The sequence below is a fragment of the Nuphar pumila genome, chromosome 2, assembly GCF_984573655.1.
Source record: "Nuphar pumila chromosome 2, dmNupPumi1.hap1.1, whole genome shotgun sequence".
Classification (NCBI taxonomy): domain Eukaryota; kingdom Viridiplantae; phylum Streptophyta; class Magnoliopsida; order Nymphaeales; family Nymphaeaceae; genus Nuphar; species Nuphar pumila.
In genome coordinates this window covers 116,085,092-116,110,298 of record NC_143250.1, presented here as the reverse complement: position 1 = coordinate 116,110,298, position 25,207 = coordinate 116,085,092, and the positions used below count along the sequence as shown (strand labels likewise).

The 25,207-nt window shown below is 38.1% G+C and overlaps 1 protein-coding gene and 1 pseudogene across 1 annotated transcript; both read right to left on the bottom strand.

Moving 5' to 3' along the window:
- Positions 1 to 7,190: 7,190 nt before the first annotated feature.
- Positions 7,191 to 8,912, bottom strand: LOC149846854 (uncharacterized). Its single transcript, XM_089992720.1, has one exon. It carries the CDS (start codon positions 8,910 to 8,912, stop codon positions 7,191 to 7,193), a length of 1,722 nt encoding a protein of 573 aa, XP_089848846.1.
- Positions 8,913 to 16,009: 7,097 nt separating this feature from the next.
- On the bottom strand, positions 16,010 to 17,633 carry LOC149846853 (putative pentatricopeptide repeat-containing protein At3g11460, mitochondrial pseudogene; annotated as a pseudogene).
- Positions 17,634 to 25,207: the final 7,574 nt, after the last annotated feature.

Here is a 25,207-nt window from a genome sequence, read left to right as displayed (position 1 = left end):
ATCTTAACACTCCCCCTCAAGCTGGAGCATAGATATCAATCATGCTCAGCTTGCCACAACATTTTGAGAAACTGGACCTGGTAAGAGGCTTTGTAAAAATATCTGAGAGATATGTCCAGCTTGAACCATATCTCGTATGTAGTGACAATCAACTTCAATATGTTTTGTCCTCTCATGAAATACTAGATTATTGGCTATATATGTGACTGCCTTGTTATCACACATCATCACCATAAGAGATGGAACCTTCACTTGAAGATCAGTCAGCACAGTCCGCACCCACATTAATTCAGCTGTCGTTTAGGCCATAGCCCTATATTCTGATTCAGCACTTGACCTAGCAACCACAGTTTGCTTCTTACTTCTCCAGGAAATTAAATTACCTCTCACAAATACACAGAACCTTGTGGTAAATTTCCTATCCTCTAAAGACCCAGTATAATCAGTGTCGGAGTAAGCAACTACCTCCAAAGTGCCTCCTTTCTTGAATAATAACCCTTTTCCAGGAGAAGATTTTAAGTACCGGAGTATCATCATTGTAGCATTCCAGTGTACCTCAGTCGGTTTGTCCATGAATTGGCTAACTTTGCTTATAGCCAGAGCAATATTAGGTGTAGTCACTGTCACATATAGTAACTTCCCTACCAGTGAGCGATAGCTCTTGCTATCAACAGGTTTTGACCCCTCATCCAATAAATGAACTTTGTGATCCATGGGAATATTTGCTGGTTTGGCTCCCAACATTCCTGTCTCTTTTAGTAAATCAAGAACATACTTCCGTTGAGACAAAACCACGCCCTCACTGTTCCTGGCCACTTCTATGCCCAGAAAGTATCTAAGGGAACCAAGGTCTTTTGTAACAAAATGTTTTTTAAGAGCTGCAATATCATTCATGTTATCTCCTGTAAGGACGATGTCATCCACATATACCACCATAATGACTATGCTTGAGTTAGTTTTCTTAATAAATAATGTGTGGTATGACACTAACCTATTAAAACCAAACTTTGACATCACCTCAAACAACTTTTGAAACCATGCACGAGGACTTTGCTTTAAATTATATATCACCTTTCTTAATCTGCAAACCTTCTGATACTCCCCCTCAACCTCGAACGCAAGAGGTTGTTGCATGTAGACTGTCTCAGACATATCCCCATATAAGAATGCATTTTTCACATCTAGTTGATACAAACTCCATCCATGGTGAACGACTATAGAGAGAACAAGACAAATGGTGCCCATCCGTGCTACTGGAGAAAATGTCTCAAAGAAATCAACATCATATGTTTGAGTATAACCTTTTGCTACTAACCTAGCCTTGTACCGTTCAATTGAACCATCTGATTTGTACTTAATGGTATATACCCATTTGCATCCAACAATGTCCACATCCAATAGGGGATCAACGAGGTCTCATGTCTATTGAGACCGTAAAGCATCCATTTCATCTTGCATAGTCTGCTTCCACCGGCTATCAAGTAGTGCCTTTTGATAGCTCAGAGAAATAGTTTCAGCAGATAAGGCTGAAATAAATGCATTCATCTGATTACCAAGTCTGGCATCTGACACAAACTGAGACATAGGATATAAGGCACATTGCCGTGTCCCCTTTCGCGGAGCGATTGGCCTGTTATCATCAACAGAAATGTCATTGCTATCAGGAGTACTTACCTCAGGAGAAGAAGAAGATGGAGGCACTGGAGCGTGTGGAGCTCTATGCATATACACCAATGGAGGATTGTGAAACCGTGAGGAAGATGGAGTTGGATTCGGTAATGGGGGCACCAATTCCAAGGGAAAAGGAGGAACAGGAAGTGAAAATAGTCATCTTGATCAGCTTGCAGCCTAGCACCAGTACTGCAATAATATGAAAGATACTCCAAGAAAGATACATCTGCACTGACATACTCCCGACGAGAAATTGGATCATAACATCGATATCCCTTTTGATTTTTTGGATAGCCTATAAACATACACTTAGTGGCTTGAGTTGCTAATTTATCACAGTCAAGTCCGAGTTTGTGCACAAAACAAACGCACCCAAATACCTTGGGCGAAAGAGAGAAGAGAGGTGCATTATGATACAAGATTTGCAAAGGAATTTGGTCTTCCACGGATGATGAAGGCATGTGGTTGATCAAATAGCATGTTGTGGTAACCGCATCACCCCAATAGGAAGCAGGAACATTGGATTGAATCATAAGGGTGCAGGCTACATCAAGAAAATGCTTGTGTTTTCGCTCAGCCACCCATTTTTGTTGGGAAGTATAGGCACAGGTGGTTTGAGGTTGAATGCCATGGTCTCGATAAAATTGCAACAGTGCTTTGGTTTTAAACTCAAGGGCATTACCAGTGCGGATAATCTTAACAACGGACTCAAGCTGAGTTTTTATTTCAAGAACCAATGATTTTAGGATACTAGAAACTTCAGATCTTTCTTTTATTAAGAACACCCAAGACAACTTAGAAAAATCATCGACAATAACAAGATAATAACGACATTGGGTCCTAGTAGGAATATTACTAGGACCCTATACATCAGCATGAAGAAGTTCAAAGACTTCATGACTTGATTGACTCTGACTAGAAGGAAACAAACTCCTATGATGCTTGCCCAACTGACAAGTTTCACACTGGAATGATGTAGTAGACGGAATTTGAGAAATGACATGACGAAGTTTCGACAATGAAGGATGTCCGAGATGACGATGCCACTGAACAAGACTCGAGGAATAATCGACTGCAACATAAATATTTCTCACTGGGTGATGTAGATAATAGACTCTATTTTCTTCATAGCCTCCACCAATCTTCTTCTCCGTCAGCAAATCCTGAAAATGACAACACACATGATCAAATATTACTCTACAATTTAGCTCTTTTGTAAGGCAACTAACTGAAAGTAAACTTTGAGGAAATGAAGGAGCATGAAGGACATTGTTCAACTGCAAGGAAGAGGATATAGAAACATTTCCCTGACCAATAACAAGGGAGGAGCTCCCATCAGCTAATGAGACACTCCGATGTGCAGTAATAGCCTTTAACTCTGAATTTTTTTTAGAGTTTCCACATAGGTGTCTAGATGCACCCGAGTCAATAATCCACTTACTATCATGGGGAGAAAGATGGTCTCCTGTTGAGTAGGACACACCAGCTACATAAGAAGAGGAACTTGAAGGACGATGAACGACCAACTCATCATATTCTGCACGACTAAAAGTGATAGAATCACTAGGAGAATTGGTGTCATTCTCTACCTCTAGTTTTGTAACATTAGCTTTTGGAACATTTGGCTTCAATGAAGAAAAGGTAGGCCGTCCATGTTTATCCCAGCAACGATCTTCTAAGTGTCATGATTTTTCGTAATAGGTACATTGAAGTTTACCTCTATTTCCCATACCTCTTCCATGACCTCTGCCTCTAACATTCAGAGTAGTTCCTCGTCCATAACTAGATTAAACAACTAAAGTTGATGACTGAGATGCAGGTTGAGATTGTGGAAGAAAGATAGCAAGTTTGCTCAATCGATTGTATGCATCAGCAAGAGTAGGAACATCAGACCCGATCAACATTTGGACTTTAGCAACTGAGAACTCTGATGAGAAACCGAGCAACCATAGTCTGTTCTTGATGATCTTTTTGTTTTGAGCAACACAGAGGCCTATGAGCATTACGTCCCTCAAAGGTAGCCTTAACGGAGGCATAATACTGGGCCAAGGTCTGATCACCTTGCTGTAAATTATATATCTTTTGTTCAACTATATGACTCACATTAGTCTTTTGAGAGTACGTATCTCAAGGATTGTCCCACATCTGCTTAGCCGTATTGTAATAAATGAGGTCATTTGCAATATAAGGTTCAATGTTATTCATGATCCATGACATAACAATGTCGTTATCTTCTTCCCAAGTATTGCATTTTCCTGTTTTATCATTTGGTTCAGATTCCAACAGAATATGTTTTATACGATGTCCAGACACCGACATCATAAACGTTCTGGACCACCTTGCATAGTTCGTTTCATTTAATTTCACGGAAGAACCATATGAGAAAGGATTGGCGAAGGCTTTGTATTCCCCAATAGCTTTATTCTTGTAATCAGATTTGGCAACTTCACCCAAAATGGATAACACTAACTCAGAATTCACAACAAATGTTGTTGTTGCAATAGACGTCCACGAGCACACACACAAAAAAAAATGTCAGTTTGTAAATCTGGTCGACAATCAGCAAAAAAAAAGTCCACTCTCCAATCCACTACGAAATCATATCTAAGTTCTTCAAGAACTTACGATCTGCTCCACACTATGCAGATCCACTATGGTGATTAGTCTTCACCACGACACCTAGATCTGTGATCAGATCTGAACCAATCAAAACATATGATAAGTTTAAAAAAAATAGGAGACAAATCCACGACCATATGATATTTTTAATCTTCACAGCACCTAGATTTGTTATTAGATCTGAATCAACCACAACATGCGATCAGATCTGGAAAAAAGAAATACAGGATGCAGGACCACGACTATATAATACATTTAATCTTCACCACACCCAGATCATAGATCTGAACCAACCAAAACATACGATCAGATAAAAAAAAACTGCTCCACAATATGCAGATCCATGACTATAATCTGTATTTAATCATCGCCATACACAAACACAAATCACGATTGTCGAATCTGACTGTCACCCACTTCACGACGACAGCACAACACCCATACCTGTATCCACCAGATCTGGTCGACAGAAAACACAAAGCTTCCCCACGACTCTTGTCAGACTACATATCTGTTATCAGATCTGTACCACTCGGTTCCTCCAAAAAATACACCGGACACACCTTAGATCTGATCTCCTTCACGCGAACTGATATCCTTCACGCGAGCTTTGGCGCAGAACCTGAAATCACGCTCTCGAGGTCGACTGCTCTGATACCATGTGAATCGGCAAACAAAACAGTAAAAGACTAGGAGACGAGAGAGAGATCTTATTTTTTCTAATTAGGTCTAATCTCTTTTAGTTTAAGTAGAGATTAGCCAAAGGAATAAATTTACATTTAGGTCCCTCATTATTCATAAAATATCAAAACAGCCTTAAGAATAGATAAATTCTAAAGTGGTCAACTTATCTTAACAATGTATATATAAGTGATGTGTATCTTCTAGAACATTCATCTCCTAGACCGTCCCAGATCTCTTTAAAAAACATATTTGCGCAAGTTTTTTGCTTAATCCAAATTTGTATAAGTGTTTATCACTACTTATTTACTAAAAAACATGTTTTGGATCAAATCAATTTAACAAGAACTCATGACTTTTAGTTAATCAAGTTTTTGGTGCAATATATAAGTTGATTTTTTATTGAGCTAAAAACATATCTAAACATCAAAAATACTTAAACTAATACATGTTTTCTACTAAATAAAGTGTAAAGAATCTAAAGATCACATCCATGGGTTTAAATAAAAAATACATGCAACAAGTATGTTTTCTAAAGAAGTCTGGGACAGTTTGGAGACAAATAGTTGGGCATAAATACATCTCTCTCTCTCTCTCTCTCTCTCTATATATATATATATATATATATGGGTTAATCTACCATTAAACTAGTTTGGTTTAACATTAGATGGATTCAAACTTATGAAAATGACAAAAACACACTGAAAAAATGGCATTTTTGAAAATGTAAGGTTACTTTTTGAGGTTAAAAAGGTAACTTTGATAGCTTCATAAAGTTACTTTTTTAGAAAAAGTGTTCGACTTTTTTATTCCCTCCAAGTTCAAAGGACCTATAATGCCCAAAAAAGTAACCTTGCATTTAAAAAACTGCCATTATTTTAAGGGTGTTTTAGTCATTTTCATAAGGTTGAATCCACCTAATGTTAAACATAACTGGTTTAATGGTAGATTAATCCTATATATATATATATATATATGAGAAGTGATTCTCTATGCTCGATTGTATTGTTAGCAACCTTCCAATTCTATGTTTATCGTGATATGTTATTGATACATACAATTTGGCGAACCTATTTGCACTCTTGAACTCAAAGACAATTTTGTCAGAAATTTCAGATTTATGTGAGTGAACCTTAAAAAGGAAGTTCCATAACTCTAACACTGCAGCAGTATTTGGAATTTGTTCAAATATTTCTGTTCATAGACAAATTCATGTAAACGGTTACCCTTTGGTTACACCTGAACCATGAGAGCCTAAGAAGCATTTTGTTGATATGACTTTTGTGATTATTGAGAATTTGAGAATGATTCTCATAACAATCAATATAATACCATGCAAGATTTTCTTGTCTCTCAAGTGTCTAAGGTACTGAGACAGATCAAGTGACATTAGGGAATCGTCTTCTTTTTTCCTGCACACATAATGAGACAATAAAGATTTCAATCCAAAAGACGAGGGACCAAATTCAAGCTACAGCAAATTGGATAAGAGAAATAACATCATTTCAAAAATTTTAGAACAAACACAATAAAAAGGAATATCTAAGATATCATTTTATTAATTTAAATGTGCTAAAATCAGGAAGAGAAATCATTGTTATTTGGGAATTACTGGAAATAGAAGACCTTTACTGTAAATTTTTCACACACACACACACACACACACACACACACACACACACACACATATATATAAGGAATTAAGATGAGCTTGAATATTTTTAGATTCTACTAGGATTACCATATATATCTTTTATAGAGTACATTTATCAATTTGTAAAATGTTAAGGCCGCTCTTTTAGAATGTTTTCTGAAAATGAAAAGAATGAAGTATTAAAGTCAGGCTTCTATGTCACAGTAGTGTGTTGCAAGACTGAGATCAGGAGCAGTAGACAGTGAAACTATAAATGGGGAACAACTATAAATTTCATAGGGAGGGCCCCAAAAGGCCCAACACCAACATTTGCAACATTTAAAAGCTGTTCACATTACACATGCAAATTGAAGAAAAATAAAAGAAAAACGAAAGAGGATTATGCAGAAAAAAGAAAGAGACTTAATGCAGATGACATCAACAAATCAGTCAAAGGTTCAACTAGTGCTATTTGGTCAACGGCTCAGCAGGCTGTCCATTCTTTATCAAAAAGGGTAGCATGGTGTGAAAATATTCTAGGGGCAGAACTGAAAATTCTAAGCTGACAATCTACTTTCTTATTTGGTCACCCTTTCAAGAGACAGTTTGGAATGGCTGCAGGGTCGAGCTCCAAGCAATCTTGAGGCAACTCAGGAACATCTTCTGAAATCTTTCTAGCAGGAATTTGGTGTGAGAATTTATGCAGATCTTTCTTCGATAAAGACCAAACAAATGCATCTGTACCAATTTGCACCTTCTGATACACATACTTGAAACCAGAAACCTTAGCAAGAGAAATAAGTGAAACACCATGTTCTTCTGTGAATTCATGGAGTATTTCAACAATCTGGTATCTGGATGGGTCTTCACTGTCAGCAGAACTCCTCTTATCATGGACTGCCCATACCTCATGCTTCTTTGGATAGATTCTGATATCACCACTTGATGGGGAAGTTTCCCAGATCATCTTGTGTGAGAAAAGATTTAACACGTTGCTGGCTGTTCCCTTTGTAATCTTGAATTGCCCACAAGAACGCTTTGTACGGGTTACAGATTGCAGCCAAGCTAACTGCACTGAAAATGGGTCGCACGATATCACCTTCTGGATTCTAGCATAGATCCGAGGCATCCCATCTTCTTCATCATATATTGCCCATATCTGTCCTTCTTCAAAGCTGTTCTCTGTTCGATCATCATCAAAATTATAGAAGTCAGAGTCAGGCACATCAATAGCCAAAGAAGTAGTCAGTGGCTCATCATGTTCCTGGAGGCCGACAATATCTTTACATATGCCCTGGATCATTTCATAAACTTCACCTGCCTCAGGGTCATCGGAGATTATCCCATAATTTGGTTTATCTCTCTTCCCATCTGCATTACTCTTGGTTCTTTTACTTGATGTCGTATTAGTTTTCCTGGATTTTGAAGAATTCAGGCTACGTACTTTTTGCTCCACATTGTCATTTCTCCTATTCTGAGTTTTATTAGAGGTGGACACCGGAGTAGCAATAATTACAGAATCAGCAACCACATTAGGAGGAATGGAAAACAAAATTTTCTCTGTTTTTGGTTGCTCTGGAACATTCTTAAGTATTTCCATTTTAGCTTTCTTCACCAACAAGTTTCTTGCATTTCCAGATACATTTCCTTGAATTGGTGAGGTTTTAGTTGAGCTCAAGGGCTTTCCATCATGTTGGTCCACATGTTCATTTTCCATCGTGCTGCTCCTTGATCTCGTGACCCTTTGTTCAGTTTTAAGTGCATCAATCTTCACTCCATGGTCACTCTTTCTGTTGCTTAACTTACTCCCTCCAGACTTCACGTTTGCACTAGACACCGGCTTACGGGATGAATCCCCATTCATGCCGGCAACTGAGAATGGGGTATGGGCAGAAGGATCAAAAGCTGATGGTGCTTCATGGGAACCCTTTGGCACTTCAGAAGGTGTCAAGTTGGGGTCTGAAGGAGAAGAGAAAGGTTTCCAAGGCAAACCTACATTTTGACTGATATCTAGACCAGTACCAGAAGGAGGGTAGCCACCATATCCATAACCTGGACTCTGGTTGTAGGGGCTAAAAGGCCAGTAGTAATAAGATTCAGTACCAGTAACCATGGGTGGTGCCGATGGCATAGATATCGCGCGAAACGGTCGGTGACAAGTCTGGCACCAAAGATCAAGATTCTCATACTTCCTTAGGTACTCGTGGACATAGTGACAGAATGTGCAAATGGTCCAGAATGATGGAGAATCCTTATCAGGCATAGGAGGGGCAGGGGTAGACCAACAAAACCCATCAGCAGATGCCATTGGCCTAAATATAGCCCCTCCAAGAGTTCTGTCTGGGTTTTCTGTTTTATCTCTGAGAGCTAAAACAGGACGGAGGTGATCATAAGGGCATCATTTGTCTCTTTATTAATATATGCATCTAAGAATAAAAGCAAGTCAATCACCTTCTGCAATGACATTTTTATCAACAGGATATAACACAAAATACATATAAATACAAGCAAAAATTTGAATCTTCTAATCAATAAATGTGTGGCAAAGCGTACCAGAACCTCTGCAATCAACACGCCCGAGAAATGAGCTGCTTCTTGTAATGGAGGCTATGCATCTCTTGGGCGAATTGTGGAATGCTTTCGAGATCAAGTACAATGCAGAAGATGCTGGTAACAAAAGGTTTATCGTAGATCAGTATGTTAATTTTTCTATTGTTGATGATAAGCCTATACTTGCTCAAATTCATGAGATGCAAATACTGGCCTATAAGATCAAAGGAGAAGGTATGTATCTTGATGACGACTTCCAAGTTGCTGTCATCATTGGAAAACTATCGGATTCCTGGAAATAATATAAGAATCTCCTAAAACATAAAAATGAGAAAACCATTTTATATGGTCTTCTTAAGGACATCTGAATTGAGGAGGAGACTCATCTTCGAGACAAAAAGAATTCGAGTCCTATAGAGGGTTATCCTAAAGTGAATTTTGTTAGTAACAAGGGTGGCAAAATCATGAAAACCCAAAAAATCAAAAAGAATTTCGTGAAAGGGAAAAAGCCAACTGATAAAAAGAAAATTAGTTGCTATGGTTGTGGCAAGTTTGGCCATTTTGCTAGAGAATGCAGAGAAAAGAAGAGGACTGGTCCTAAATCAAATGAGTCAGAGGAGAAGCTTGTTGTTGTAATCTCTGAAACCTTCATGGTGACTGCAAATAAGGACTAGTACCTGGATACTGGAAGCACTGTTCATGTGGCAAACGACAGGAACTTGTTCAAGTCGTATGAAGTAGTGTGGGAGGGATGCAATCTCTTTATGGGAAACTCTTCCTCAACTAAAGTGCTGGGAAAAGGGAGTGTGGAGATTAAGTTCACCTCCAAAAAAGTCCTAACACTTGAGAATGTCCATTATGCTCTAGAAGTTCGAAAAAATTTAATCTCTGTCGATCTACTGTCACGAAATAGTTTTAAGATTGTTATTGAGTCTGGGATTATAACTGTGACCAAAGGTAAAATCTTTGTAGGAAAAGGGTTTGCCATTGGTGGTATGTTCAAGATGAGCATAAATGAAGCTACTACTTCTGTTTATATGGTTGACTCCTATTTTCTTTGACATTCACGATTAGGACATATAAATTCTCGTTGCATTCATAATATGAATAACTATGTTCTTCCTTGTCATGTTAGAATAGAACATAAACATAAGTGTGACACATGCATTCAAACTAAGTTAACTAGACTCCTGTTTCCTAGTGTAGAAAAGAATTATAAATTGTTTGAATTAGTGCATTCTGATGTGTGTACGATGGATAATGCTTTGAGTCGTGGTGGCAATAGGTACTTTATTACATTTATAGATGATTACTCGAAATTTTGTTATGTTTATTTGTTGAAACATAAATCTGAAGCATTTTCCAAATTTCTTCTTTATCTAGCTGAAGTACAAAATAGGTTTAAAACAAAAATTGTACATTTAAGAACAGATAGAGGAGGTGAATACTTAGGTAGAGAATTTGATAAATTCTGTGAAGATAATGGCATTATCCATCAAATGTCAGCTCCTAGAACTCCTGAACAGAATGGAGTAGCAGAAAGAAAAAATAGAACACTTGTAGAAATGATGAATGTTATGCTTCTTAATACAGGTTTGCATTCAAACTTATGGGGAGAAGCTATACTTTCTGCTTGTTATATTCTTAACCGAGTTCCTTATTCCAAATCGGAAAAATCACCTTATGAATTGTGTTTTGGTAAGAAACATAATCTTAGTTATTTTCGTGTTTGGGGTTGTTTAGCATATGTTAAAATTCCAGAAAATAAAAGGAAGAAGGTTGGACCTAAAGCATTTAAATGTGCATTTGTTGGGTATGCTGAACATAGTAAAGCATATAGATTTCTAGACATAGTTAATGATGTTATTGTAGAATCTAGAGATGCATCTTTCATAGAACATAAAAATGCATTTGGTTCTCTTCTTGATGGCAGTCCTATTATAGTAGATGAACATCATGTTAATGACATGATTGAATATTCTAATGATTGTGCTGATGAACCAGAAACTGAAGTTAGACACAGTAAACGTATTAGAAAACCAACTAATTTTGGTTCTAACTTTTATACATTTCTAATTGAGAATGATCATGTGTCTTTTCAAGAGGTGATGTCTTCTCAAGATGTTGCCTTTTGGAGAGAAACTATTAATGATAAAATAGAATCAATTATGTCTAATAATATTTGGAAATTAGTGGACTTACCTGTTGGTTGCAAAACTATTGAATGCAAATGTATTTTCAAAAAGAAATTAAAAGTTGATGGTACAATCGATAAATTTAAAGCTCGTTTGGTTGCAAAAGGTTTTAAACAAAAAGAAAGTATTGATTATTTTGATACTTTTGATCCTGTAACTAGAATTTCTAATATTAGAATTCTGATTGCCATGACTGCCATATATAAGCCTCAAATCTATCAAATGGACGTGAAAATGACCTTTTTGAATGGAGAATTAGATGAAGAGATATATATGGAGCAACCTGAAGGTTTTGTAGTGCTAGGGCAAGAACGCAAAGTTTGCAAACTTGAGAAATCCTTATATGGATTAAAGCAAGCCCCTAAGCAATGGCATGAAAATTTTGATAGTGTTTTGGTACATAATGGTTTTAAAATTCATGATGCTGACAAATGTGTCTATAGTAAAGTAGGTTGTAACTCAATTATCATTATTTGTTTATATGTTGATGATATGCTTATTTTGGGTTCCAATAGTGAATGCATAAATCAAACAAAAAGATTTTTATCTTCAGTGTTTTGTATGAAAGATTTGGGTGTGGCAGATGTTATTTTAGGAATCAAAATTGTAAGAAATAATAATAGCATTGCATTATGTCAATCACATTATATTAAGAAAATTCTTACAAAATATGGATACATGAATAGTTCACCGGCATGCACACCATATGATCCAAATATGAAATTGACTCCAAATGTTGGTGCAAGTGTTCAACAATTAAAATATGCCAGTGTTGTAGGTAGTCTTATGTATGCAATGAATTGCACATGGCCTGATATTGCCTATGCAATGAGTAAAGTGTGTAGATATACTAATAATCCTGGTCATCAACATTGGAATGCAGTGAAAAGGATTCTTAGATATCTTAAGCATACTTTAGACTACGCAATCCACTATACCGAGTTTTCTGCTATTATTGAAGGGTATAGTGATGCAAGTTGGAATGCCGATTTTGAAGATTCCAAGTCTACGAGTGGTTGGGTTTTTACCCTTGGTGGAGGAGCAATTGCATGGGGGTCTAAGAAACAGACATGTATAACTCATTCTACAATGGAATCTGACTTTATTGCTTTGGCATTTGCTTGTAGAGAAGCTGAATGGCTTAAGAATATGCTAGTGGATATTCCACCAGGTGAGAAGCCTATACCTGCTATCTCAATGTTTTGTGATAGCCAATCAGCTATATGTAAAGCAGGAAATATGAAATACAATGGGAAGTCTAGACATATTAGTTTAAGACACAGTTTTATAAGACAAATGATTGATGACAATATTATTTCATTGAAATATGTGAAGTCATGTCAAAATTTGGCAGACCCATTTACGAAAGGCCTTTCGAGAGATGTCATCAATAAAACATCGAGGGGAATGAGAATTAAGCCAATTAAGTCATCACCTAAGGATACCCAACCTAGAGCGCTGGAGATCCCACATGCATAGGTTCAATGGGAAACGAATTGGTGAATGAAAGATATTGAGCATATTTATGTAAGCCCATTACTCTTGTGTGCTCATGAGTTGTAACTAATATGATGGTTGAGCTAATAGCTCTTAATGAGTTTGTAGGCCTTAAGGCTAGGGTGTGTGTTACAGTACACCTAGACAAACTCACCTATATGAGTGTAGAAATGTGAGTCGTTTCTTATGAGAATTGACAATTCTCTAGAGCACTCATGAATCCAGGGAAGCACAAGGCTCTAAATGTGCCAACATGAAATCTACACAATTGAACTTTTGGAAACCTATGTATGATTGAAAACTCCGTTAACAATATAAGGAGCTAAGTTCAAGGTAAGTCCACTTAGCACCTTGGTTAATTTAGGCTTTCTTTCAATAAGTGGGGGTTCAAGTCATGTAGACACTCTCACTGATGCATAAGTTTTTATGCAAGCTAAATATATTTTAAAACTAGTGGGGGATTGTTATAAAAGTTTTAAAATTGGTGATTTCTTTCCACCAAAAGTTCTTTAAAAAGTTTAGTCCCATATCTAAGAGAAATCAGTTTTTCTAGTGGTTTAAATACAAACTTTGTTCTCTATTCTTTACTTTGGTAAGCCTTGTGTCTTTGGGTAGCTTGCGGATGTTGCTGCGCATCGTGCAGCAAAGGACGCGCCGTTCGCGCGCACGCACGCGTGCGTGCGCAAGGGCGCTTGAGGAGCAATGTGGCATTTTGATGGCACACTTCGCACGCTCGCAACGGTGCGAGGTGCAAATGTTCGTTTTGACTTTTTGGTTTTGAGTTATCTGACCATTTGAAAGGCTTTAAGTTGCATGTAAATCGAGTTATGTTGCATTGTGACTGTTGGACGGTTTTGGAGGCCTTTGATTGACAGTCAAAGGTGGGTGATCGTTCAGGTACCTTTTTGTCCTATTTTCAAACCGTCGGATTTATGGCCATTAATCTCATTTATCGCAAAACGTTTTGGCCTCTCTAAAAGTCTATAAATATCCTCTATTTTCGTCTTTTGAAGATCATCAGAATTTCTGACTCTCCAGTTTTCTCCTTTCTTTCTTCTCGGTTTGGCTTGCAGAGTTCTTGTGTGGGAGAGGTCATCTATCCTTGTGAAGCAGTGACTCTCTTGAGGTTCAAGCCTAGTTGTATCCTGGGAACTCAGTCGTAACAAAACCCTTTTTCGCATCTTCGTAATTACCGGAGTGGGGCGATTGAAGTTCTAAAGATAGCGATCTTGAGAACGTGCCTCTAGGCTTGAGATCTCCTTCTTATATTCTTTTTGTCACAAGGTTGGAATAACAATGTGACCAGAGTAGAAGCAAAATAATCTGGCTAAACATTTTAAGCTATTCATCTATTAACCCATTGATATATTCTAGCAAAGTTCAATAGAATATCTAATAACCGATTGATATATTCTAGCAAAGTTCAATAGAATGCTTTCATTTCTAACACCTTTAGTACCTAAAATACATTGAAATACAAGAAACAAACCTACTCTTTCAATATATAATTTTTTTCTATACTCTTAAGTTCCCTTGTTCCTTCAATACTTGAAACAGCACGCCTTCTAAGATGCTCTAGGAGGTAAGCGATTATTGAATATCAAACAAGCCATAATTAATTGTTATGAAAACTACAATCTAAACCAAGCAAACCACAAGATAGACAGAAGAAAGAAAACAAGATAAGATACAAGATTTATGTGATTCGGCACACAGGCCTACGTCAATGGGCAAAAGAGGAGCAAAAATCCACTAGCAAGATCTAAGGGAAATACATAGGTGAGATATAGAGCTCTCAAAACGTTAATCAACAATACACCCGAAACTCTCAAACCCTACTCTCAAAGGAGGCGGCTATATATATATGACGAAGGGCATAAAACCCTAGCCTGTATAAAAAAGAAAAAGTTACAAAACTATACAAGTTCATACTGCAGGGACTCCACCCCCACACCCCTGGAGGGGTTTGTGGTGGGCTCCGGTTTCGGGCCTAACAGCCCAATCCCTCTGCCACCACAACAAACCCCCAGTGAAGGTTTACATTGCACAGTCACCAAAATATTTTTGAATCGGGTCATGGTTCGGAAGAGATCTAGAATTCAAGACACAACATTAATTTTATCCACTATTTCCAAAGATCTTGGAAACATCATTTCTATCACCAATGGCCGAGAGTAACTGAAGAACTTTTATTACTATATATGCTGGATATGTAGAATTCCAAACCAAAATTTTGAGGGCTGAGCAGGACTCCAAGAAAGATATGGTATTTCAGTTGTCAACTTCAACTGAAGTTGTTGGTGCTGGTGGCCAGGATTGCACCTGTTTGTGTTCCTACATGAAGAATTCCAAGATTCCAAATTTGTATCAGACAATGGATGGTATGATTAGTGTTACAACTACCATGACATGAATATATTACATAGGAAAGTTTGATATGCATGCTTCTGCTACACAGTTCCATGCAATAAATTACTTGGGATGTTCCTGACCAACCTTGGCAAGCTTGTAATCTGTATAGCCCACCGCATCTACTTCAACCTCTGTATCACAATTGTTCAGCGCATTTCTACAACATCCTTCCTTATGTCATTATATACTGTTCCGCTTGGAGTCATTCTGTAATCTAAACAACAGTTGCTTTCATATGACCAGATAAAACAGGCTCGCAAGAAATAAAATAACTGTACATTGCATAATGTAGTTATGTTCAATTCCAAGTTTCTCTCCTCTTTCTGGCAACAAGCAATTCCAAGTGCCATCAAGTTTGAGATGAAGATATTCTCTTCATTTAACATTGACCATAAATGGTGAAATTTTGACTATTTCCAGCATGTTACAGAAACAAAAATGCAAAAGAATTTTCCATCTTATAAAATTGTGATTTCCATTTACTCGTGTATTTACAGTTGTCGCTCATAGTTGCTACTTGCAATGGAGATGATAGAACTTGATGCACAAGGCACCAGTGAATAAATATTGGGCATAATCGATACATTTAAATATCATGTGATTTCTGCTCATCTCCGTCAGAGGCTTACCAAAACAGAAACATGGGATTAATACCATGTAGTTCCTTTTGGGTATAAATGTGTGGCCAGAAAAGATTCTGAGGAACAGAACATGCCTAATACTTGATGATTAAACTTTTCATCATATACGGTCACAAGGGGCATAACCCTGGACCTGAAACGAATGTGCGGAATCTATGGTTTATCTCCACCAAGCTTCGACCAGGAACCTTTCTCAGCTGTTGTTCTTTTATCAACTTTCTTAACCAAACTACATCATCCCATCTACCAGCTTCAGCATAGATATTTGACATAAGAACATAGCAGTTAATAGTTTGATGATCCAATTTGAAGATCTGTTCAGTCACAAGCTCGGCCAGCCCCACGTTGCGGTGAATTCTACAAGCACCAAGCAGGGCTGCCCAAATGCCAGCATCAGGCTGCATTGGCATTTTCTCGATGAAATCATATGCTTCAACCAGTCGATCAGCACGACCAAGAAGGTCCACCATACATGTGTAGTGCTCAAGACCAGGTACAAGGCCGTGATCTCTTCTCATGCTATCAAAATGCTTCTGTCCTTCTTCCACAAGACCCGCATGACTGCAAGCAGTTAAAATGGCCGTGAAAGTAAAAGCATTTGGCTTCACTCCTTGGTTCTGCATGTCATCAAAGAGCAAAAGGGCATCCCTACCATGTCCATGTGCGGCATATGCCCCAATCATAGCACTCCAAGATACGATACTTTTCTGATTTAAATTATCAAATGCTTTACGTGCCAATTCTACACTACCACATTTTGCATACATGTCAAGAAGTGCATGACTAATCGAGGGGTTGGAATCGAACCCCTTCATTTCTACTAACTCATGCATCCGTCTCCCCGTGTTTAGAGCCCCTAACCTAGCACAGGCGGCAATTACACTAACCATTGTTATGTAATCACACTCAACACCCTCAGTCTGCATTCGTCTGAATAGCCTGATAGCTTTCCTCCCCTCATCATTATTTTCATAAGCAGCGATCATGGCATTCCAAGAAACTAAGTTTCTAACATGCATCCTATCAAACAAAGACCTAGCAATATCAACATTCTTGCATTTTGAATACATCGAGATCAAAGCATTCACCAAAGAAATATCTGAATCCAATCCTAACTTAAATGCATAAGCATGAATCAGCATTCCTTGGTAGAGTTGATCCAAATTTGCACAGGCAGGAAGAACGCTCACCAATGTAATCGAATTTGGCCTTACTTCTGATTCCAACATCTGACTGAAAGCCTCTAAAGCCTCCTTAAAAAATGCATTTTGAACATAACCAGCGACCATAGCCGTCCATGAAGCTGTATTTTTCACCTCCATCTCACTGAAAATCAACTGTGCATTGTGCGTATCACCACACTGAGAATACATTGCCACCAGCGAGGTCTGAACAAAGATATCGGAACTGAAACAATTCTTAATTGCACTGCAATGTGACTGCTTCCCTTCAGAAAGAGCTGACAGAACAGCACACGAGCGAACCACAAACGGAAAGGTGAAGTGGTCCGGCTGCAGACCCTCCCTGTGCATCTGGCTGTATAGAACAAGAGCCTCTTCACACGGCCCGGAATCAGCGTAACCTCTGATAACAGTGTTCCAAGTGAACACATCTCTCTGAAGCATTACGTCAAACAGTTGGCGCGCATAGTCCATACTAACGCTTACAACATTGGAAACGCTTATGAGCTTGGTGGTCAACGAAAGATTCGAAGAGAACCCCTTGGTGATGATGTGTGCATGGATCACTTTGACTTCTCTTAGAGAGGAGCACTCGTTCAAGAGTGAATTGTAGGTAGCGGAAGAGTGATAGCAACAGCAGAAGAAGGCATAACAGGAGGTGGGTAGTCGGATTCTTGGTGTAGGCTTGCACAAAGAAGAGAAGGAGAGAAGAAGACGGTGATAGGCAATCGGGTATCGTAGAAGCAGAAGATGGGAATGCATCTTTTGGTCCTACGGCGAAGGTTAAGGATAGTCATGGCATGGGTGGCTGATTTTCTTTTAAAACCTACCTTTTTCCTGTTTTTCCATAAAAGAACTTTTCGTTTTCGAAATTCCAAATACAGGCGTAGGTTTTCTCAGAAATTTGTCAAATAAGGACTTGCAGTGACCTACCTTACCTGTAAGCGTTCAACCTGAGTTGAGGGCCTGTTTGGAATCTCGTCATTGGGATGTGCGTTTATGCATTTGGTGTTCCCGAGACAAAATCTTGGTCAAACTCCCATGGTGGTCCATGTTTGGAATCTCGACTCTAGGATTGGCGTTTATGCATTTGGGATGGGAAGTGAGGCTCTTTCTCCTTTGTATTTACTCTAAAGGATGGATTTGACAGCTGCCACTTCCTCAAATGCATAAACTCCATAAACGCCCATCCAGCTACCGATCCCAAACAGACCCTGAATGTTTTAAAATGATGAAAATATACCCTCTACCCTTCTCTTTCCCCACCGTCCCCACAACACCTCTTTTTTAAAAGTTATGGGTCAAACTCGTCCTGAACCTTGGTCAGAACACCTAAGAGTGGGTCGATTGAAGTGGGAAAATTTTCATTTATGCTTAAAAGATACCACACCATATTATTACAGGATTTATGATGTCAAATCAGTCTGCAATATGATCTTTGTAGCATTTTCTAGTGTCTTAAAACACGTTTGCATAACACAATCAACATATTTCTGGTTTTGTTTACAGTGTGTAGACGTGCTCAGGGCTTCTTTGCAGTCAGAGACGGTCCTCAGCGATGCCTTCCAACAGTACCTTAAATAAATCACACTATTGTTTCTTAATAAAAAATGATGGCTTGGCTTCGTAGTATCACTTAATAACAAGCCTCTTTGGTCGTCTGCTGACCCGTGCAAAGTCAGTCTTGTACTCTTTAGGTTTCTTCATGTTTTCCTTTTTAGGTGAGTAAGTTTGTTTGATTTTGATATCATGTCATTAGTAGCAAAGGAACTGTAATTTTTTGCATTTCACAATGAGGTGGAAAAGAAAAAGAGCCACATTTCTAGCAAACCTGCTGCCCACAGAGAAATTGCCTTACAGAATATACCATGCTTGCTTAACAATTTCCCTTTAACCTCTCTCCATCTTGACTTGAATGGAATAGGAATTTTGTGCTTGATATTCAAAGACCTCTCTCTCTCTCTCTCTCTCTCTCTCTCTCTCTCTCTCTCTCTAAATTTTTGATATGTTAACAATAACTCTAAGGGTACAAGAATTCCATGTTGGACTGTGCGAGAGAGTAAGAACACAATTGAAATTAAAAATAGAACCAAACTGTGACCAGAGTAGAAGCAAAATAATCTGGCTAAACATTTTAAGCTATTCATCTATTAACCCATTGATATATTCTAGCAAAGTTCAATAGAATATCTAATAACCGATTGATATATTCTAGCAAAGTTCAATAGAATGCTTTCATTTCTAACACCTTTAGTACCTAAAATACATTGAAATACAAGAAACAAACCTACTCTTTCAATATATAATTTTTTTCTACACTCTTAAGTTCCCTTGTTCCTTCAATACTTGAAACAGCACGCCTTCATGCTCTAGGAGGTAAGCGATTATTGAATATCAAACAAGCCATAATTAATTGTTATGAAAACTACAATCTAAACCAAGCAAACCACAAGATAGACAGAAGAAAGAAAACAAGATAAGATACAAGATTTATGTGATTCGGCACACAGGCCTACGTCAATGGGCGAAAGAGGAGCAAAAATCCACTAGCAAGATCTAAGGGAAATACAGAGGTGAGATATAGAGCTCTCAAAACGTTAATCAACAATACACCCGAAACTCTCAAACCCTACTCTCAAAGGAGGCGTATATATATATATGACGAAGGGCATAAAACCTTAGCCTGTATAAAAAATAAAAAGTTACAAAACTATACTAGTTCATACCGAAGGGGCTCCACCCGGCCCCACACCCCCGGAGGGCTTTGTGGTGGGCTCCGGTTTCGGGCCTAACAGCCCAATCCCTCTGCCACCACAACAAACCCCCAGTGAAAGTTTACATTGCACAGTGACCAAAACACTTTTGAATCGGGTCATGGTTCGGAAGAGATCTAGAATTCAAGACACAACATTAATTTTCTCCACTATTTCCAAAGATCTTGGAAACATCATTTCTATCACCAATGGCTGAGAGTAACTGAAGACCTTTTATTACTATATATGCTGGATATGTAGCATTCCAAACCAAAATTTTGAGGGCTGAGCAGGACTCCAAGAAAGAGATGGTATTTCAGTTGTCAAATTCAACTGAAGCAGTTGGTACTGGTGGCCAGGATTGCACCTGTTTGTGTTCCTACATGAAGAATTCCAAGATTCCAAATTTGTATCAGACAATGGATGGTATGATTAGTGTTACAACTACCATGACATGAATATATTACATAGAAAACTTTTGATCTGCATGCTTCTGCTACACAGTTCCATGCAATAAATTACCTGGGATGTTCTAGACCAACCTTGGCAAGCTTGTAATCTGTATAGCCATTCGCATCTACTTCAACCTCTGTATCACAATTGTTCAGCGCATTTCTACAACATCCTTCCTTCTTATGTCATTATAAACTGTTTCGCTTGGAGTCATTCTGTAATGTAAACAACAGTTGCCTTCATATGACCAGATAAAACAGGCTGGCAAGAAATAAAATAACTGTACATTGCATAAAATATCACTTATTTTAAAAAAAATATCTCATATTTATCATGATATTATTGTAATAAAACACATTTTGCAGAAGTTTTTACATGGGTCCATAATTCCAGTTGGATCATTTTAGAGTATATTTTTTTGACATGATTTAAAAACGGAAAATGACCATACTATATGGGTAATTAAACACGTTTTTCATTCCTTCCACGTCCAAAATTGCAAATATCCAACTTTGGAATGTCCTTTTTACCCTTCTTATAGCAGAACTCACGAAGTTTACGGTAAATGCCCCCCTGTTCATTTGGTGCCACATACTCCCACTTAAAATGAGGTCTGCATATTTTTTTACAGACTTTGTGAAGTTCGTTTAATAATATTAGCGAACATCCTGTCAAACTCGAACTAAATGAGAAAGTCCACATATATTTTATCCGAACTTGAGGAAATCCAGACATATTTTATGTGGACTTCCTCAAGTTTGTATATATTTTATGTGGACTTCTTCATTATCGCTTATGTCCGTTATTCACATGTTTAAGAGGAACAATCTATCTTTCAGAGGATGTTTCTCCCCATCTGCTCATCAATTAAGGTGATTTTAGTGGTTGTGGAAAGCTAACATTCCAATCCTTTACTTTTTTTCTTTTTGTTTTTTTAGATTTCTGGAGCATGTAGTCAAAAAATAGCATAGAACAAACGGAAAAGACACAACCACTTTTGTTCATCTCCTGTTTTGGTAACACTGTCAAGGTTGTTTCTTAGCTCTCATTCATAAATTTTCAGCAAATCATGTGTCGTTGAAAAAATATTTTTGTATAGTTTCTTTGTTCTTTTTTGTATTTTTTCAAAATCCTTCATTTTCTGGGTCAAAATGTCTTAAAAAAATAGATTATTTGGTTGTTTCAGTGTACAGAGCATGTTTCTATTATAGTTTTGGAACAAAAAACTGAGAACCCTTGAGGGATTTTCGATTCTGACTCAAAACATGAAAGTTATAGGCATGTGTCTCAGCTTTCTTACGACTATAAAAACACAAGTTTTTTTGTTGAATAAGAGAGATATAAATTTAATAACAAAGATTGTTCTGCAAAAAATAGTCATAAATTTGAGAGAAAGTTCACATATATAAGATAAAGTTCACATGTGCAAAGGGTAAAAAGGTCTTTTTAAATCTAGATCTTTACAATTTTGGATATGAAAAGAATATAAAAGATTGTAGGGTTTTTAGTAAAACACATCAAATTAGCCATATAGTACAATCATTTTTTATTAAAAAATAAATTTGAAAAAATCCAATCTCAACCAATCCAAATCGGTTACACTTTCTTTAAGAGATGCAGTCACCCTTTCTTACTCGGAGCATAACATTATTTCCAAATCAACAAAGATCTTGTGTCTAAGCATAAAATCTAAAAATCAAACTAGCACTATCATATTGCCATGTGTACAAGGTGGAAGAATATAGTTTAGACATTAATGAGATCCATGAGTGCAATATACGAGACACAACTTGCCCTTCAACTTAGATCGACTTAGAAATTGGGCTTGATGAGTGGAACTGCAAGCCAACTTGCTTAGGTATCCAAGTTGACTACGAACAGAGGAAGCTCAACTCAGCTTGACTCATATAGACTTTTGATGGTGAGCCAACTAATGATTTGCTGGTAACAAACTCGAGCTTGGCTGAGCTTATTTCGAGCTTACAAGACAAGGTCGAGCCACCCTTAATGATCGAGTCTAAATATCTAGAGCTTGGCTCGTTTACCAGTCCTAAATGCAGGTATGATCATGGCTGCCCACAAGTGCTTTGGTTATCTGGTAGGGGTGACTTGTGAATGTCACCAAGTTGACGGGATGCCACAAGTTCGAAACCCACAAGTGGCATCCCTTGCTACAAGGTCAAGTTGGGTGGACTCTCAGGTGGGCAGGGGGATTTAAGGGTTTTACCATTCGGAGGCCAGCTAAGGTGCAACCGGTGGGGGGGGGGGGGGGGGGGGGGTCCTTAGATTATCCAAACACTACAATAAGAACCTTGATTAACGACTAAAATTTGCGATGGATTTTTTTCATCGCCAAATTGTGAAGGATTAGCGAGAGAAAACTATCTGTCGGTAGCCTTCGAAATATTTGTGAAATTAGCGACAGAAAAAATCCGTCGCTACTTAGCGACAGATTGGCGACAAAAAAATTCCATCTCAAGATCCGTCACAGCTTAGCGACAAATAAGTGGCAAAAATATTTTGTCTCGAATCCATTGCTAGTTAGCAATGAATTTTGCGATGGAAAGTTTCCCTCACTAATGCGGTCGCTAAATTTTGATTAAAACTGTCAAATTAGGGTGCTAAATTCTCCCTCCTTCTGTCTGTCGTTACAGAGTGGCTTAGGGTGCTTCGCCTCCCTCCTCCCCTAGGTCGACTCCGTCGTCGTCTACATCATCTCTGACAACGATGACGACCCCTCCGCCGACGGCAGCACCAAGCCGAGCGTCGTTGTCCCCCTCCTCGCCAAGCTGCTCCTCGGCAACATTCTCGAGTCGGTGGTCAGCTCGAAGAGCGACGAGGAGGATGCTGGCGGCGACATTTCAGAAAGCGGCTTCTACACCATCGATGATGGCGGGGTTTACGCGCTTGGACAGTGCGAGGGTGACCTCTCGGTTGCCGACTACGCGGCTTGCCTGAAAACCACCTTTCGAGAGGTGGAGGAACGCTGCAGCGTTGTGAATTTCTGCTAGGTTTACCTCGAGAGGTGCTATGTGACATACGCGTACTACCCAGATGGTGGTTCCGACCAATACGGAAACTACGGTGCAGGAGGAGGTGAGTTGGGGAGGGGGAAACTATTTTTTTTAAAGATGGTGTTCATTTTTTTGGGGTTTTCTCAGGTGGGTGTGCTAAAAAATAGCTTACTGGGTTTTGGGGTGGTGGTGGTTCTGTTGGGTTTTGTTTCAGGTTCATTTAAGCACGGGCAGCAAACGGGGAAAACAATGGCGATTGTGGTGGGAGGGGCAACAACATTGTTCTTCATCTTCGTGTGCATTTGGTTTATCAGATCTTTGACGAAGAAGCACAATGGTGAGTGGGATCAGTGAGCTTGATCTGCCTAACCATAGCTTAATTACCCAAAAGAAAAACAATATTTGGTGTTTGGCCTTGTTTTTCTTTTTCTTTTGCTTTTGCTTGTAGTAACAAGAACGAATTTTTGGGTATTTTTCTTATTTTTCTGCAGATTATTGAGATGGAGAAGAGGGGAAATGGAATTGCTTGGTTTTGAGGTCTGCTTGTAGCATCTTAAGGTTGTTTTGGATGTATGATGCTGGTTCAGAGAGAGGTGTTGCAGTTTTGGTATTTATATTAATGATATTATCAGGGGTGATTATATTGTAGATTGTATTTTTATGAAAATTTTGTCGGGCTAGGAGTGAAAAGCACTTCTGTGAGTTGATCGAAAGTTGGGATTCCTATTTACTGTTTATGTGGCTTTCCACACTCTCGCTCTTCTTTGCAGAGGGGCAATGAAGTTTAATAAATGTTTATCTCAAATTTCCCCTATACAATTACATTTTGTAGCTTGAAAACTCTTTGCAGAAAGCCAAAGGGTGCTTCAACCGGTGACATTTCTAAGTAAGTTTCCCTCTTTTTTATGCGATTAATTATAAATATTTTTAGTTTTGTTTTTATTCATTTCTAAGGTGCTACGTTTTTATTCCCTCTTTATGTTTGTTTAGTTCTCCTATTAGGATCTTATTCTCATGCGAATTATCTTGATGAATGGATGAATATCATTTCACCTTTAAATTGATTATTTTTATTCAATGATTTAGTAGTCAGTCCCTAATAGGAAGCTACATTTATGTACTTGATTCCTTTGGCCGTTTTTTTAAAATTTATCTTTCATAATCTTATAAGGTTGAAGCACACATATTTCTTCCCTTGCTTCCTGTCCTTGAGGCATTCGTGGGTTTATTTAAACATGTTTCCCAAGACGTTTGTGTATTGCATGGTGCAGACCTCCTGGTGAACAGACTTATGAGTTCTTTTCTTTTCTTGGGCCCTATGTTTTGGATAAGAAACCCAGATTTATTGCTTGTTTTGTTCCTGGAGGCTGGTGAAATCTTTCTTATATTGCTTTTCTTCCTTTCTCATTAAAAATTATTATTTGCTTTCACCTGTTGATGGTGAATTTAACACAGATGCATCCTATGCTTGAAAAGAGAAAATGTTGTTGATATTCCCAATATGGAAATGTGGTTAAAATTCCACTAAGTAATGTTACCGAGACATCCTATAATTAAAGCATTTTTGCTACATATTGCTAGGTCTCAAAATAAACTGAGCCAAGCCCGAGCTTGTTACTAGCAAATCATGAGCTGGCTCACCATTAAAAGTCCATATGAGTTGAGCTTCCCATGTTCGTAGTCAACTTACATACCTAAACAAGTTGGCTTGCAGTTCCACTCACCAAGCCCAATTTCTAAGTCGATATGAACAAGTTGTGTGTCTTATATATTGCACTCATGGAACTCATTAATGTCTAAAATATATTCTCCCACCTTGTACACATGGCAGCATGATAGTGCTAGTTTGATTTTTTGATTTTATGCTCAATCACAAGATCTTTGTTGATTTGGAAATAATGTTATGT

Coding starts and splice junctions, on each gene's coding strand:
- LOC149846854 (XM_089992720.1), bottom strand. CDS start 8,912: ATGGCATCTGCTGATGGGTTTTGTTGGTCTACCCCTGCCCCTCCTATG.